General features: G+C 34.8%; 1 protein-coding gene across 4 annotated transcripts in view; it reads right to left on the minus strand.

Annotated features, from left to right (window-relative positions):
- Positions 1-8,246: 8,246 nt before the first annotated feature.
- LOC128210205 (uncharacterized) overlaps positions 8,247-17,635 on the minus strand; it is a 50,796-nt gene continuing 41,407 nt past the window's right edge. For 2 of the 4 annotated variants that reach the window (XM_052914393.1, XM_052914400.1), the window contains 5 exons: positions 15,573-15,641; positions 11,247-11,441; positions 10,097-10,270; positions 9,540-9,631; positions 8,247-8,933 (listed from right to left, as the gene is read on the minus strand). In XM_052914393.1, coding sequence (XP_052770353.1) covers positions 8,913-8,933; positions 9,540-9,631; positions 10,097-10,270; positions 11,247-11,441; positions 15,573-15,641 — 551 coding nt within the window. In that variant the 3' untranslated portion in view covers positions 8,247-8,912. Of the gene's footprint in view, positions 8,934-9,539; positions 9,632-10,096; positions 10,271-11,246; positions 11,442-13,726; positions 13,835-15,572; positions 15,642-17,635 lie in introns of those variants that run through there. The other 2 variants (XM_052914394.1, XM_052914395.1) reach the window with 2 other exon arrangements.

Raw genomic sequence — 17,635 nt, forward strand, 5'->3', positions numbered from 1 at the left:
AAGAGTCGGAGTACGGGACTGTTTTGATAAACAGAAATGCATTACAGAAGGGAACCTTTGGTGTGTGCTGGGGGCGGGACAGGCGCAACGATTCTAAGATGCTTGTAACATATCGCATGGGGATAAACGTTTCATTTGAACATAATTTAAACATTTTTAATAAACCTTTTATTTAACCATTCTTCATGTTGGGATGATAATACTGTCATGGTAATTGTTAATGACAGATATTGTGATAATGATAACCATAAAATGATATTGCGATGATACAATGACAATGTATGCTTTACCTGGAACAATGTTTATATCACTGAAAATACTCTTTGAACTGTATGTGTAAGTGCTGTTATACAGAAATAAAGACATTATAATGGAAATGTTCTTCATTTATTCTATAACTGTATATCTTAGGTTAGTTTTATTCATTGAATAAAATGATTGACAATAAAAGCGATCACAGATAATCAGATAAAATCAAAGATAAGTAATCAAATAACATAACGATTAATTAACAAATAATACTTTATTTATGATCTGCCTGAGATTCTACTTTCTTCCACATCAGATAAGTTGACCTAAACATTTGGCAAGGGCCAAGATAAAACAAGTACCCGTATGGAATTCATTTTTTTCAATCGTCATCACACAATTACCTCCCTTGTAGACGACTGTCGTCTGTAGCATAATTGAAACATTGTCTCGTGGCAATTTTAAAAATCAAAATTGATTATTTCTCGCTTCAAATGGAGCAATAAAAACATTTTCGCGCTCCATTCAAGAAATAACGCTGTCATCTTTTTAGAACTATAAATATTTAATGATAACATAAACATATCCTGAATCACTGCACGAATATCCATAACAACCACGAAATCTATACGCGCATTATATTCACTGCGCACAAAAGATTTCCAGGTTTTTCCAGGATCATAGCCGCTCGTGTAAGATAGGTTCATCCAACCCCTCTCGCAGGTGTTTTGCGGAAACACGGTAAACCCCGCTTCCGCAATACACTCTTATGTTCGGGTTGGGATGAACCTTGCACTCTCTGCCATGAAAGACACTTATTATCTAAAATTTGATGTTTTATTTGGTGTGTTTAATAACTTTTGCTTGCACAATCTACTTCTATAACGATAACATTTCCCACATTCAGCGCACTGGTATGATTTCTCGCCAGTAAGGCCGTCCATATGTGCCTTCAGGTCTATTTCTCCTCCATTTAAATCCCACACATGTCGCACGTAAAACGTGTCGTGCCATCTTCTCCTCGCCAGTGCCTGTTCAGGTACGTATGTGTGGTGAACTCCTGCATGCAAATTGCTTATTGGATCCATGTGTGGTGCACCTGTATAAATACATGTATGCCTTTAAAAGTATACAATTAAAATACTTGTAATTGCAATATTTTGGTAACCTTTAATAAAAACGCCTGAGCTTGTGACTGGTAGATAATTGCTTAATTATAGAATAATATAGAATAAAACAAGATAATATAAGCATTTTTAAATACTAGAATACACTTACATATGGCGCGTCAAGCTCTCCGTGGTGTATAACTGTTTCTAACGGCATGTAAATGCTTTTTCACCGTCATGGCAGCGCTCATGCAATTTCAGCCCCCATGCCGTTTTCAACGAATTCCCACAAACGTGGCAAACAAATGACATCACTGAAACAGACACTGTCATTCATTAATTAAGCGCCACTTGATTTACTTCGCAAAATATATTACACAAATTGTAGTTTGTTAAAAGAATATCATCTGTAAAAGCATGTTCATAAAAAATACGTCTCGTGCAAACAAACGCTTATTAAAAAGATGGCTTATCTAGCTAAGTAAAACGACATAAAGCGGTTCACTTTCCCTTATGCATAAGACCGTAAGCATTATGATCATAATAATAATAATTAAATATAAATTCAAAAATCTTACAGCAATAGTTATGGATATAAAAAGAATAAAAAGTTTTAAAAGCTCTCGACATATACGATAACTCAATATTATTATTATTATATAAGATGCGTTTGTCATTTTAGGTAGACTACGTACGTTTGCCTTATGAAAATGCCAACGTGCGTTTGCCAAATTTAAATACTTCAGAAAATGCATTTGTTTGTACAAATTGCATCGCACAAAATATTCATAAAACAAATAAAAGCCATTATAAAACCACTGAAAGTCAAAACAATTGAAAAATGTGGCAATTTATCATAAATATGTGACATTTTAACACTACCTACGTGCGTTTGCATTCATGGACACAATTTGTATCAAAGTGTTCTCGGAAACTATGCAGACATGAATGGTAACCAATACACCGATCGAAAATCAAAACAATGCATTCTTTTTTTGCGCTGTCATTTGAACGAACTCTCGCGTATAACAAAAATATCGATAAGAAACTTACCTTGATTGACGAACAATCGAGCCAAATTACTACTGGCGTTTGCATTTGTAGTCACGTGACTCTTTTTGCTCATCCCCGGTGTTTAGGAGAAGAAGATGATTATAACCAATTGCTGACATTTTCCTTTAGGTTGCCATGGCAACCAGAGTTCTGCATGGAATTAATTTCTTTGAACAATTTTGAAAAAGCACCAACCAAGGATTATTCCTATGAAGTTTCATCAAAATTGTTTTAGCGGTTTAGGAGAAGATGATTATAACCAATTGTTGACATTTTTCTTTAGGTTGCCATGGCAACCAGAGTTCTGCATGGAATTAATTTATTTGAACAATTTTGAAAAAGCACCAACCAAGGATCATTCCTATGAAGTTTCATCAACATTGTCCAAGTGGTTTAGGAGAAGATGATTATAACCAATTGTTGACGACGGACGACAGACGCCGGACATAGACCGATCACAAAAGCTCACCAAAAGCACTTTTTGTTTAGGTGAGCTAAAAATGGAAGATGAAGGAATACGAGGCTATGGTGCTCGTTTCTGAGTCAAACTTTATTTCTCTATTGAATTAAACACCATACTTTGATCTGTAGCAAAATAAAAACATGCATAAATCGTTAAATGTATATTTTTGAAGGAAAAAAATACTAAAAAAATACATCATTTTTGCTATGTTATCAGCAAAACAACAAAGAAGTAAAAAACCCACACCTGAAGTTTCTCCCTGGACAGGTGTAATAGGTATAGATGACCGATTGGAAACTGTCTTTTCACTGTAACTTTCATCTGATTTCCCGTCAGACATGTCCGAATCAAATTCAAACTTTGGATAATCACTTCTTGCCAAATATATATACGTATACTTTTAGCCGGAGCCAAATAATAACGCACACATTTGTAAAAAAATAATCAAACTTTAAATGGTAGAATTGTCATTTGTTCACGTATTTTTCAAGAATCAGGAAATGAAATATTGTTTCCATATAGCTGGTGTTTAGTCTCGATCATCTAGACGCTTCCATCCGGATCTATTTCGTTCATTGCGATCGTGTTGACGTCATTGACTCTTATCAGAGTGGCTGAATGATTGAGACTAACCGGTGTTTTGAAAATTGTTACGATCGAAAAACACGGTTATGTATAAGGGAAAAGACTTCATTTATTAAACAAATTAGCGCTCGTAAAAAAATAACTCATTTTTTAGATGGTGCGGGCGCAAGTGATAAAAAAAATATATATTGTTTTGTTTTTCTATAGAAAAAGGTGTGGGAAATCCGATGAACAAGTTATTAATTTGCTGTGGCCTTAAGGGTTTGAAATACGATAAAATATTGGGTTATCTCCCGGAATAGCCCTCTGAGAACAGTTTGAAAACTGTTTTGATTGTTTGTAAAAAAATCTTTTAAGCACAATTTCCCAGTATAACCCTTTGCGCAAATGAAAACTGTTTTTAAGGTTTGTAAAACAGGGTTCTTTTAAGCACAAAATCTTGATATAAAATTGGGGTATGTCAGATGGTCGGTGGTACAGGCAGGCGGGCGTCAAACACGTACATACTATATATTCGCTCAATTACTGAGTTTAAACTAATAACTAGTAAGACTTGATGGATAGTGATACAGCTTCGAATGAATGCAGCTAATGTGGAGATATAGCATGTGAATGGATATGGTGTTGGTCGTGTCAATGTCAGTGTTGCTAGAAATTATAAAAAACGTTCTGCTTAAAACCTGAAGTTCCAAGACGGTTGTAAAACATGTTTCTCACCTAATGCTTGTCTCATTCTGTTCCAAAATATTTGGTGTCGGTATGTATGGAGCAGTTTGTTGGTGTAATGCCGACGAGATGAACATTCGACACAGGTAATGTTTATCATAACAGGCTTGTAGCAGAAAGGGAGCGGATATGATGGAGTTACCGATAGTCTAATCAAATGTGATTTTCAGCATTTCGTCAGGATCTGGTTAATATTTTATCCGATTTTTGTTCAATTCCTTTTAGTAATATAAAGAAACCGAGCGGACACAACAGTGTTCACAAACATCATGGCTGTAACCTTTAACATTAAACTTAAGCCTTGACATCACGCTTTGAGTCTCGAAGTTAACATTTTATTTAGTTCCATAAAACCCTTTAAAGGGTTTAGAAGATATGAAGATATGGAATGGACATGAATAACATGGCTAGACCCCTTGACTTTCAGCTGTGACCTTGACCTTGAGTAGGCGCTCCTGGGTTGTGAACTCTAGATGTCGTTTCAATTCAGTTGACATTTTGCCCAAAATCCATTTTGAAAGGAATTGGAGCGGACATGAAAGCCTTGAACACATGATCTCAAACGTTGACCTTGTCATTGAGATGGCACGATCGTTATATGGGTCTGCGTGTCCTAATGATGTTATGAACAATTGACCCAAGTTTCAAGGGGTTTAGGATATACGGAGCGAACACGACGTATATGAAAACATTTGATCCGAGTTTCCGGAAAATATTTTAAAAGGTTTACGGAGCGAAAATGTAGGCGTGACAGACGTACATTGCGTCAAACAGTATGTACATTAATCTCCCTGTATAGCATGGGGATATATAATGATAAATGACTGTACTTCAAAGCTTATATTTCGGGAATATTATAATGAAGTGGTACTTTATGCATTATCTTAAATTCGTTTTTATATGCTCAAGAAACGCAGGATCGATGCGTAGCTGTACCTGCGCTGGTAATCTTGTTAAAAATATTGCCAGAAACATTATTCATCTATACTATCAATCTTTATTTAGTTGTCAAAAGTTATTTGCTATTTTGATTTAGTTATAACTAGAGTCATCACAGGACACAATAGGGGCGCTGAATAATCCCACCTTTGACATACATGTAGTGGTCAATTTGAAGGTAGTAAAATGTAAATATGACCTAGGTAATAAATTGGTGCTCCCAAAAAATCTAAAATATATTAAGTTATAGTTCAGGCACTCTGTACAACTTTTCACTGTTTGTCATCTGTTCAAACAGCGCAATGCCACACAAATATATTAAAGCTGCACCCTCACAGATTAACCGTTTTACAACTTTTTAGCTCACCTTAGCCGTAGGCTGAGGGTGAGCTTTTAGGATCGATGATTGTCCGTCGTCCATCGTCTGTCGTCCGTCCACACTTAGTTTGTTAACACTCTAGGGGCTCACATTTTTGCCTCAATTGTCACTGGATGTTTGTCCCAGTAATAACTCGGACGGGTTCGAATATGGGTCATCTGGGGTCAAAAACTAGGTCACAGAGCCCAAATATGGAAAAACCTTGTTAATACTCTAGTTAACATTTTCAGCCCAAATATGCTGGAAATTTGTCGGTTAGTTTTTTTTGATAATTTCTAGCTCAAGTTCGAATATAGGTCATCTGGGGTCAAAAACTAGGTCGCAGAGCCCAAATATGGAAAAAACCTTGTTGACTCTCTCGAAGTAACATTTTCAGCCAAAATATCCTGGAAATTTGTCGGTAAGGTTGTTTCAATGATTTCTAGCTCAAGTTCGAATATGGGTCATCTGGGGTCAAAAACTAGGTCACAGAGCCCAAATATACCATGCTAACCCTCTAGAGGTATCATTTTCAGCCAAAATATCCTGAAAATTTGTCAGTAAGGTTGTTTCGATGATTTCTAGCTCAAGTTTGAATATGGGTCATCTGGGGTCAAAAACTTGGTCACAGAGACCAAATATGGAAAAACCTTGTTAACTCTCTCGAAGTAACATTTTCAGCCAAAATATCCTGGAAACTTGTCAGAAAGGTTGTTTTGATGATTTCTAGCTCAAGTTTGAATATGGGTCATCTGGGGTCAAAAACTAGGTCACAGAGCTTATGTATGGAATACCTTGTTAACACTCTCGAGGTAACAATTTCATACATCAGAGAAGCCAAATCCCTGTTATTGCCCTTTAATTATCAACAAGTCTATAGCACAAGTTTTCAGTTTTACTGAGGTGAGCGATATAGGGCCATCTTGGCCCTCTTGTTTAATTTTTGTATTGGAAAGAGCAATGTTTTGCGTAAATATCTGCAAACCAATGATAAAAGATTGCTGACAAAAGATCAGAGTGCAGATTTGCATATTACCGGTTGAAAATTAATGTTTTATGGTTTAAACCATTACTGTTTAAGAAAAATGCATAAAACATGATTTTTTGAACTTAAATATAAAAATCTGCAATCTAATTTTTGGTCAGCAGTCTTATTCACTGGTTTCCATGGATTATCCCCAAAAGTGGCTAGTTCCAAAACAAAAAATAAAAAAAGTTGTCAAAACATTCAATCTGTGAGAGTGCAGCTTTAAACCCAATCAAACTTTATTTAGCTTAATTAATAAAAGTGAAGCTTCTATTGCATAAATAAATTTGTTTTGACCTTTAGGTGATTAACATGTATTGTTGTTTTAGACTCCATATGAAAAATAATACTGACCCAGCTTCATAACGAACAGATTAAAAGACCGACTTTGTGACTTTGTTTTTGACCACAATTACTTATATTCTTACTTCTTTTAAACTGCAAAAATGCAATCATTTTCCCCAGTTTTGCAGGTTACAGGTCACTCGAAAAGCATTGGTCAAACTCCCAATTGTTGTGTATTGTCAGGGCTGTTTCTTGGTCATGCATTTTAGGGACTCAAAAATAACGTGACACAAATGTCTACTATGAGAAGAAAATGTGTTAAATACTTCATCCGTGTCTGTGTCAAATGTCACATTCGATGGCCATTGGTCAAACTCCCTTGTATTTTGGCTTGTCTCGGTTGTAACTGGCCATAAAATGGGGTATTTAAGATTTGATCATATTTTTTCTTGCTTTTATGCTGTATGAACGCAGTAGGGCACGCGATTAAATTCCATGAAACGTGCTAGCGATTCTTGGTCATTTGCTCGCTTGCCCTACTGCATTTATACAGCATATACGCAATAAACATGCCATCAATATTTATAATTACATTCACAAAAAATATCCATTGCGATTAAAATTTAGCAGTATCCTCTGCAATTGAGTAATTGTTCTAAAAGATATGTAATCGACAACATAAGTTTGTATAAAAGAAAAGCTGATTTTTGTAACGTTGTATATCATTGGTAAAATGACGTCACGCCAATCGAATCGGAGCGCAATATTAAAATAAACAGTCATAACTTCTTTCATGTTATACAATATGAACGTCAAGTTCTATCTATACAAAAGACTAGGCAAATGTAAATATTAAAAAAAATTACCATGAAAAAGGGCATGTAGCATGCGCTTCCCATGAAACGGTTTGTCAAAGATCAACTTCACGCACAGGGATCATTTGTCAGACTGATTTTGATTGTCTTGTTTGACATGAATGTAATGCATAGCCATCATCAGTCTAACAAGGCTGTAGGATCTTACAATGGTATTAGTTTTTTGCCTATGACAAATAGCTGGCCCAGGTTATTATTATCCCGCGTGAATTCAAGGTGAAAGAGCGATCTTTCTTAGAACTGTTGAATATTGCATTGGTTACTTGCCTTATGGCCGATTGTTCAGACCTTTATCAAAGTAAACGTTGTTCACTTTTAAACGTCAATTATAATGTGCCAATATATTTTTATACCAACAGTGTCTCGCATCGTGATGAAGATACAACAGATAAAAGTATACAAAATAATCTGTCAGAGAATTAACGCTTTGAAAGTTAATAACGATGACGTTGACAACGTTTTTACTCTTCACATCATTCTGATCAATCGGACCTAGCTATGTTGGTGTTTCACTGAAAAAATATCTAGTTCTATGATTTGACCTAGTGACTTAATTTACGACTCGAGACGATTTTAATTTGATTGAAATTTAATCAATACAATCATTTTGATAACATTTGTCAATGTTCAAATGAAAACAATCAGTATCTTAAAAGCCATTATTGCCACTAATTCATGCCTACCAATCACTTCAATCTTGAACTCAGAATATTATTAACTTAACCTTTTCATACAAAGGCAGCAAGGCCAACGGGAAATAAACAGGCTTATCAAGTTTATACAGTGTTTTGACTACTTGACTGAGTGGTTTTATTGTATAATTCACAATATAATAATTTTTAAAGCGTTCACTTTTTAGAATATATATTGTTTTTACAGGGTTTTCTTTATAAAAAGGGAGGCAATTTGTAACAATGGATCACAAATTTATGATTCTTGAATACATAAAGGACACATAGTGAAATAAGCTTATGATGTATGTGTCTTCCAATCAAGTAATTGTTAACGTTGTACTTGTAAGAATTGAAAAATGAATGCATTCCGATGAATATATTACAGGCTATAGATCTGACAATATTAATATAAAAGTAATGGAACTTTTTGTTGCTCTGATAACATTTATTCAGTTTTTAATTCATTTATTGGATGGTTATTCATGTTTTAAGATGACACATGAATACTGTGGATGGGCGGAGAGACATGCGTATTGACGGACTGACGGGTTGGTTACACTAGGCCACCTTCAGTTTTTGTGCGGCTCTACCTGCAATTTGATACATGGATAACATCACGTTGTACCATAAGATATGTACATTTGATATCTTGATTAGAAATTTAATAGTAACACCATACTTCGCTATAATGGGCGTAACGGCAGAACTTACAGCCTGTTCCTCCAAGATGGCGGATTTAGTTAGACTGAAGACCAGTTCCCTTTGCTTATACACTAAGGATAAGTTTGCACTTTCACAAAGAAGTTTTTGAGACATGTTTAATTTCAGTTATCTTTGTTTCAGTTATATTCTTTGGATTTAAAACAACACACATATTGAAATATGTGACATTTATATAGTTGTGATAATTGTAACATGAATGTAATAAAATGCTGAAAATTAAAATGGTTAGATTGTCTTTTAATAGCAATGAAAATAAATTCAGGATGTAAGTGGTCTAGTGGTGTCTGCCTCTCACACAAGACATTGTGAGTTCAATCCCAACCAGAGTTTCTTTTTCAATTAGCTGTAAAGTTGTCTGAACAATCAAGCTAAAATAAATTATGCAAACGAATGACAATTGAGAGGCCTTTAAAGGATCTACAGAGATGAACACTCCAATACTGAAAATTGACGGATAACAAATCACTACTTGCCTTACTTATTCCTTGCAGTTGTTTAACTGTAGAAATTAGTTGATTGACACAACTATCTTCTCCAAAAACATCCAGGACAACACAGTTCTTCCCTGTAAAAACACAATTTTATATTATCAAGAAGAAAGAAAAAGAAATTAATCCACATTTCACTGTTATTCCTACTGTATGATAAAGCTGCCTGTTGAGACAGGCTATTGACACATATTATACATGAACACTTGAATCATACATATAAGCAAAATATAAAAAAAAATAGACGGAACAAATCTACATAGCCCGATTTGGTTCTAGATCAACTTTTGTCGGAAAAAAACTCTGTGAGCTAGTGTTGTAAATTATGTATATCCGACGTGTATATGTTTTCTTGTAACTTTACATGAAAAGGGTTTTCATATGTTGTTTTGCCATTTTCGAGCCTAATACTTTATTTAAATAATGTATATATGCATACTAAGTATGTTTATTTCAATAATAAAATATGTTTAAAAGAACCTTGAAATTTTTTTTTTAGGAATAATACAATTTCTATATAAATTATGTATTATTATAATTACCAGCTAAATCAACTGGCTCAAGATTTTGTATGTAGCCAAATAGGTGACTTTTGTTGTGCATGCCTTCTGTTAGTATTATAAGAGAACAATCCGACTTGGACATGTCCATGGAGTTCATGATTTCCGTCAAAATGGTATCAGCAACCTGGAACTTTTCTATCACCAATAAAGCATCTGCAATAAACCGTATTCATGTATCAGCTGCACATACAAAGAGTCCCCTTTTTCTTTTGTATTTCAAGACCACTAAATTTATTTTATTGAGAATATAACACTGCATAGAGCAGTGCTAGTGCATGTGAGCAGAGGTGTACTTTTGCATATTTCCCAACTGAATTTAAATCATCAATCAATATTTAAATAGTAACTTCTTAAGGGCCTTCCACTTTTCGGAAAAGACTGTCAACATTATAATATATATATATGTTTTCGGGTCAAAATGCCCTAGACTACCGAATCAACGATGTACTGTTGGTTCTTGATGATATCTTTTCAGATCAGAAAGATATTCAATAAAATAATGAAAAATAGTGGATTAAATTCATTTCCAGGATACAAAAATGCAAATATCATTTTTAAAATAGCTGCAATCACCACAAAAACTGTTGATTGGGTTGTACTGACAATTTTGACACAAAACCATATTCGTTTTGTATTAAAGCATTCCCGGAAGAATGCTATTGCTTTTTTATAGAAAATCTGATAAAATCCTGTTTCGTAAAATTTGCTCAACTCATTTATACAGCTAATACATGTTGCAACAGATATATTAATAATGCTTGCTAAATATAAAACCTCTACATAATTTTTTTTTAGACATTTTTAGTTTTTGTCCTTTAAACGACTTGTACTATGTAAAGCCTGTAAATATCACAAGATTCTTTGAATGAAATATATGACCTTAACAGATCCCTTGTTTAATATCCTTAATTTACCGTTTTTACAGAAACCAAAACAATCTACCCAGTAATCAAGGAATATAATTGCTAGAATTTTTGGATGTTCTACTTTTTGTATAGATAAATACTACTTTTTTATGGTAAGGTTTTAATTGGCCAAGGAGAAGAGAAACTACTGAGACATCAGACAAAAGAAAATCACAATTTATTCGCACTTACTGTATACGTCAGCTATTTAAACATGGACTTACGCATACTGTTGAAGAAGAAAGTTGCTGACTGAATGGCTTTGTCTGAAATGTATTTTAACACCTGGGTAACTGCCCTTTGAATGTCTTTAGTATCGGCTGTGCAAGGAACATGAAGAACTGTTTCACACCGAATACCGCTTGATTTCGTTTCTAGAATGTCCCAGTTCCTTGGATCTTTCTTACTTAACTTATCTTCTACAAAAAAACAAATAGGCATATTCAGTTTATACTCGCTTGTAAAAAAAGATTTGTTCTTAAAATTTCAATCAATAATACTAAACAAGTAAGGAATGTCCTTTAAAACTGGTGCCTAAAATTTTGGCTTCAAAACTTTAATAAATAATAAAGATTTAATGTGCAATACAAAAAAGGTCTACAACTAAGGTTGGCTAGAAATAACAAAAGCTAACTTTGCAGTAAATATCATTTCAGTAAAATAGATACAAGACACTTAAAAAGTGAATATATCCCAAAAGGTTACAATTTAGGTAAGTCATAGATGACTAGAGCTAGCACTGGATGTAATTAATACCCCCATTACACAACTTTCTTGTTATAAGAAGAATCACTGGGAGTGATGTATGCTCTTTGAATGCCCTATGACACTGAGAAGGCATCAATAAGTTAATGCTCGTACTATATAGAAATAAGGACTATAACATGGGGAAACAAGGCACGAAGTTTTCTTTTTAGGTTTTACAAAGTATACCACAGTTTTTAATTGAGTTGACAAACGCAATACATGTATAATGTTTTATGTAGTGTTGAAGTCAATACCTCATAAACATTATACAGTTTGCAGAAAAGGGAACTGCCATATTCCCCACCAAATTAAAAACAGTATCAACTTCATTGTATGGCAACGGATAACAATTAAACAATGGACAATAACTAAAAAAAACTTCATCCAGAGTTATGGTTCCTGTGCACTTCTCCTCAGTGATTTCTAACTATATATGAAAGTTAAAGAACATATTTTTAAGACAATTTATGCTCTTGTCCCCCCTGAGCGCCATGTTGTCAAGAATATTTGGAATATTGAAATAAATATGCATGGACCAAATGACAGCTGATTTGTCATTAACATTGGATGCCTTTGCGGCATGACCCCTTAAACAAGAGATGTTTGTCAAACATTATGCCTCCCCTGAGCGCCGTGTTGTCAGGATTATATGGACAATTTAATTAAATATGCATGGACCGAAATGACAGCTGATTTGTAACTGACATGGGATGCCGTTGAGGCAGTTATTAACAGTCAAAGTGTGTTATGACCATGACCTTTGACTCTATGACCATCCATAGAAGTCATCAGCTGGTCACCAAAAACCTAAATGTGAAGTTTAAGGGCCATGGGTGCAGGCATTGACAATTTATCACACAGAAATCATAAGGGGTCACCTACAGGTCAAACGTAACTCCAAGTCAAGTTTGAGGGCCATGGGTGCAGGCATTGTCGAGTTATCACTCGAAACATTTTCGCATTCAAGGTCATTGTGAACTTGACCTTTGACCCGGTGACTCCTAAAATCAATAAGGGTCATCTACTGGTCATGCCCAACTTCCATGTCAAGTTTGATGATCATAGGTTAAGACATTGTTGAGATATTACTTGGAGAAGATTTGTTAATTTTTTTTGCGTTAAAGGTTACTGTGACCTTGACCTTGGCCCGATGACCCCAAAAGTCAACAGGGGTCATCTACTGGTCAGGCCCAACCTTCATGTCAAGTTTGATGATCATACGTCCAAGGATTGTTGAGTTATCACTTGGACAAGCTTTGGTCTACAGACGGACGGACGAACCGACCGACTTACGGACCAACATGTGCAAACCAATATACCCCTTTTCTTTGAAAGGGGGGGGGGCATAACAATAGGGGTCATCTACTGGCCAGGCCCAACCTCCATGAAATGTTTGATGAACATATGTCCAGGGATTGTTGAGTTATCACTTAGACAAGCTTTGACAACCTTTTCATGTTAAAGGTCACTGTGACCTTGAACTTTGACCTGATGAACCCTAAAATCAATACGGGTCATCTACTGGTCATGTCAAGTTTGTTGACCATAGGTCCAGGTATTGTCAAGTTTTTCGTTAAAGGTCATTGTGAACTTGACCTTTGACCCTTTTATCCCTAAAATCAAGAACAAGGGTTCATCTTCTGGTCAGGCCCAACCTCCAAGTCAAGTTTAAAGGCCATGGGTGCAGGCATTGTCGAGTTATCACTCAGACACCTTTTTAGCATTCAAGGTCACTGTGACCTTGACCTTTAATCTGATGACCCCTTAAATCAATAGGGATAATCTAGTGGTCATGCCCAGCTTCAATGTCAAGTTTGATGACCATATGTCTAGGCATTAATGAATTATCACTCAAGACAACTTTGGCTATCTTTTTATATTAAAGGTCACTGTGACATTGACCTTTGACCCGATAACCCCAAAAATCAATAGGGGTCTTCTATTGGTCAGGTCCTACCTTCATGTCAAGTTTGATGACAATAGGTCCAGGAATTGTCAAGTTATCACTTGGACAAGCTTTGGTCTACCGGTGGACCGAGCAACCGACCACCGAAGGGCAATAACTCTAAATATAACACACACAAAATAATGTTTCTTTTGTACAGAACTACTTCTCAACACAGTCAGTATGTGTATGAAGATTGAAGCAGGGCTGTCTTTTGACGAATTTTGGGACCAAATGATTGCCCCATTCTCTAAGCAAAAGAATATATTTTCCCCCAAATTAAGATAAAACTTGAAGTTACTTCTCCTCCATATTCTCAAAAAAAAATATGTTTATTTATTATTTATACCACCATGTGTACTGTACATCGATGCATGTTAGTTACATCAATTTGCATTTAATTTATTTTTTGGGGGTTTTCTTTTTTGTCAACTTCCAAATTCTTTTCTTAGCAAATATTATATGCTAAATATCCGCTTTCGCTAAGACCTGAGGCCCCATTCCCAAAATATAAAATCAATACCTCAAAAACTTATATATTGAAGTAACGGAGAAAAGACTTGTTCTGATTTACAGACAGACGGGATAGGTTGATTACTATTTAACCCACACCACTATGTGGTGGGGGTATAGTCAATAATAAAAAATATGTTTACACTATAATGGGCCGATTGTTCTAAACTTTTTTAAAGTTAACATCATCATTGTTAAAGGGACTAGACATCAGATAATCATTGGTTCCAACACATTGAATCTTACTAATTGATGTATCACATCGCTTACTACACAGGCATCTTTCGCATTTTTCCAATTCAAAATTTACTGGGGTTGTCTACCACATAAAATCCAGTAGGTTTAAAACTAGCTTCGGTATAATTAACTGTACTCATCAAGTGACTTTTAAATGCTAAATATACACACTTTATGGATTCCCGGAAGAACACACAGAGACTGGTAGATCAATATCGGCGATGAAATTGATCATTGGAAACTTTTGAAAGAGGTTCACTCTGCGAGTTACTAAAGCTCTTATTAACAGTTTAGTGTATGAATCACATGTCTTGCAAGGGGCTTGGAAAAACCATTCCATGCTTTTTAAACTGGGGAACCATTATGTACTATTTCTAAATGGGGAAACTTACAAAAAAAATGTAGCTGAGACAGTGACATTACAGTTGCTTTTATTCTTTTAATGATGTAAAATATCGGCCTCATACTTGATGGCATTGACTATTCAAGGCTTGTTTTGAGGAAATACTGTATATGTTTTTGTTGATTTTGGGACCATCTGGTGTTTAGTCCCTTTAATTATAAAATCTTAACTTTACTGAAAGTTTCAAGGATACACTTGTGTTCTGCAGTATTTCTAACAAGATTTGAGATAACTGTTCCAGCTGTACTTGTTTTATGCAAAAATATGAATATTTCATAAAATATTTCACTTTTTAAAGTTAAAAACAATGATATTAACAATGTTGTTAATATTAACAAAGTTCTGAACAATCAGCCCTATAAGTTATCATTTAATGTAATCTCATAATTATTAAGATTAACCATGCAATCTTGCAGTTTTAACTCACAGTACAGGTTGTAAAAGGTGCTATGACCTTTACAAAAAGTAACATTACTGACATGTCCCAAACAACTTTTTGGATTTTAACCTTTTAGTTATGGTAAAAGTTAAAATCAATAAAACCATACTTTCTTGCACGAAAACATTGAAAGTTCAAGAAATATAAATATTCACTATCAGTATTTGTTCTAAAAAATAATAATAATCAATGTTCTAACCACATATTATTTTACCCCATATTCAAACACATTAATTATGTCAATGTAAAATAAAGCAGAATCATACTAAAGGTCTTCCATAAACTCTTGTCCTTGGAATCCAGTCTTGAAACTAGAGGATGGAGGTCTGCACTTTCTGAAATATTGAAAATAAATGGGTTACAAACTATGTGGTATACTTATTGAAATCCTGGTATCAATTGTCAACAGGGTGCACTGCTGGTCCTGTTAAAACTGCCTACCAAGTATGAGGTTCCAACATCAAAGTGTTAATCAGTAATTGACCTTTATCTTTGAACCACTGTTTCAACTGATAGAAATGGCAAACCTACCTACCAAGTTTGAGGTTCTTGGTCCCCATTATATTTCAGTTATTGATCTTTAGTTATTCAAACATGCCATATTTTTAAAAGCCTCCCCAAGGGAATTAAAATTAGAGTTCAGAATTAGGTGTAATTCAGGATCAGTTGGTGTATGAACCATGTTGGAATACGGTGTTGAACAAATTAGCAAGTGCATTGTCATTTCTTTGGAAGTTAAAATCGGATGAAACTACAGTGGCGGTCGGTGGGGTAACGTATTTAGCAATGGGAACTTTCACGGAAGGAAAGCCAGAGGACGCAAGAAAACTTGTTAAACTGAGCTCTTTCTTCTGGACGTTGCTGGGTGCACTACAATATCTTAATGTTTCATTTCCTCGATTTCATGTTTTGTCAGATGTTTTTTTTTTACCAAATGTCAATTCCAAATTCCGAAATATGTCGTCATTATTGTCATTCAATATTTCTTTAACTGTTCCATCCATCATGAAATCAAAATCTACATTAAAATCAATCAAATTATCGTTGCTCATTTTATTTTAACTGCTTTACAGCAGATTTTAGTTTTGCAGGTTGCCAATAATTTTACTACGATGTCATTGTAAAAAAAAAATCTGTAGTTAATATGCCCGGCCAAGTAAAATTATTGCACCCAATGACAGGACAGAAGTATGGAACAGATGCATGCGATTTCGATGGGAAATGCCATTGCACTTTATACAGAAATAAATAATGTGAAATTGACAAACGATAACCATCTTTAAGGAATGAAGTGTTAATGTAAATATAAAAAGTTAAAGGTTTATCATTCATAATGTATATTTCTTATACATGTGTATGTATTGATTTTGAATAAAAGTGTCACTTTATATAGAACATGCTCTCTGATTGGAACACAAATATAGTTCAACCAATGAAAATCCACCTTTCATCTGACTAGTCTACTTGACACTTATTAAGCAATTTCTGTCAGTTTCTATTAAACTTATACATGGGTCTACTAATTGATTTCACACCATGAGTTGATAATCCAATTAAGCTTCATATAGCAGAGAGGGCATTTAATACTTGTAAACATGCTGAAAATAACAACTCTCAAGTTCTAATTTGCGTAGTTTCTTTTTTCAAATCCCGCTGGAGGACCGGGGTATGGATAAAAATTCTTGAGGATTTTTTCCTTCGCTGGGGAAATGGCTTCCATGTTATTAATCAGAAACGGTTTTTCAGCCCAAAGTCTACAACCATGACCTTTGGGTCAACAACCTTGATCTTTGACCTACTGACCTCAAACCAACAGGCTTCATCTTCTAGTCCTCACCAACCTATCTTCCAAATTTGCAGTCCCTTGGTCGGAGAGTTTCCAAGTTATTTACCAAAAGCTGTGGGCACATATGGACAGAATGTCCACTTACTAGACATATTGTATGTCCTTAAGAGCACAAATTGTACATAAATTGCCCCACAATCATGTTTTTGTGACATTAATGCCACTTAGTTGCGTAACAATTAGTGCAATAGAATGTCAATGAGCACTTTACGTAAGAAGTGATTTTTTGTCTTTAATTAAGCAAGTCAAGGACTATACTTTGTGACTTATATAGGGCAAGATCGCTGGTTATTGAACTTGGTCGAGATACTTTGCCCGTACACAATTTGTGCAAGTTTGGTGATGATCAGTCAAAAGCCCTCAATATAAGCAATTCAATGGCCATAATACAACTTTTGAATGACTGGGCTTGTACAATATATCTAAGCTGGTTATTTTGGATAATTATATTTTGATTTGATGAAATATCTTTTTAGACCCGGG

The sequence above is a fragment of the Mya arenaria genome, chromosome 12 (genome assembly GCF_026914265.1).
Source record: "Mya arenaria isolate MELC-2E11 chromosome 12, ASM2691426v1".
Lineage (NCBI taxonomy): Eukaryota > Metazoa > Mollusca > Bivalvia > Myida > Myidae > Mya > Mya arenaria.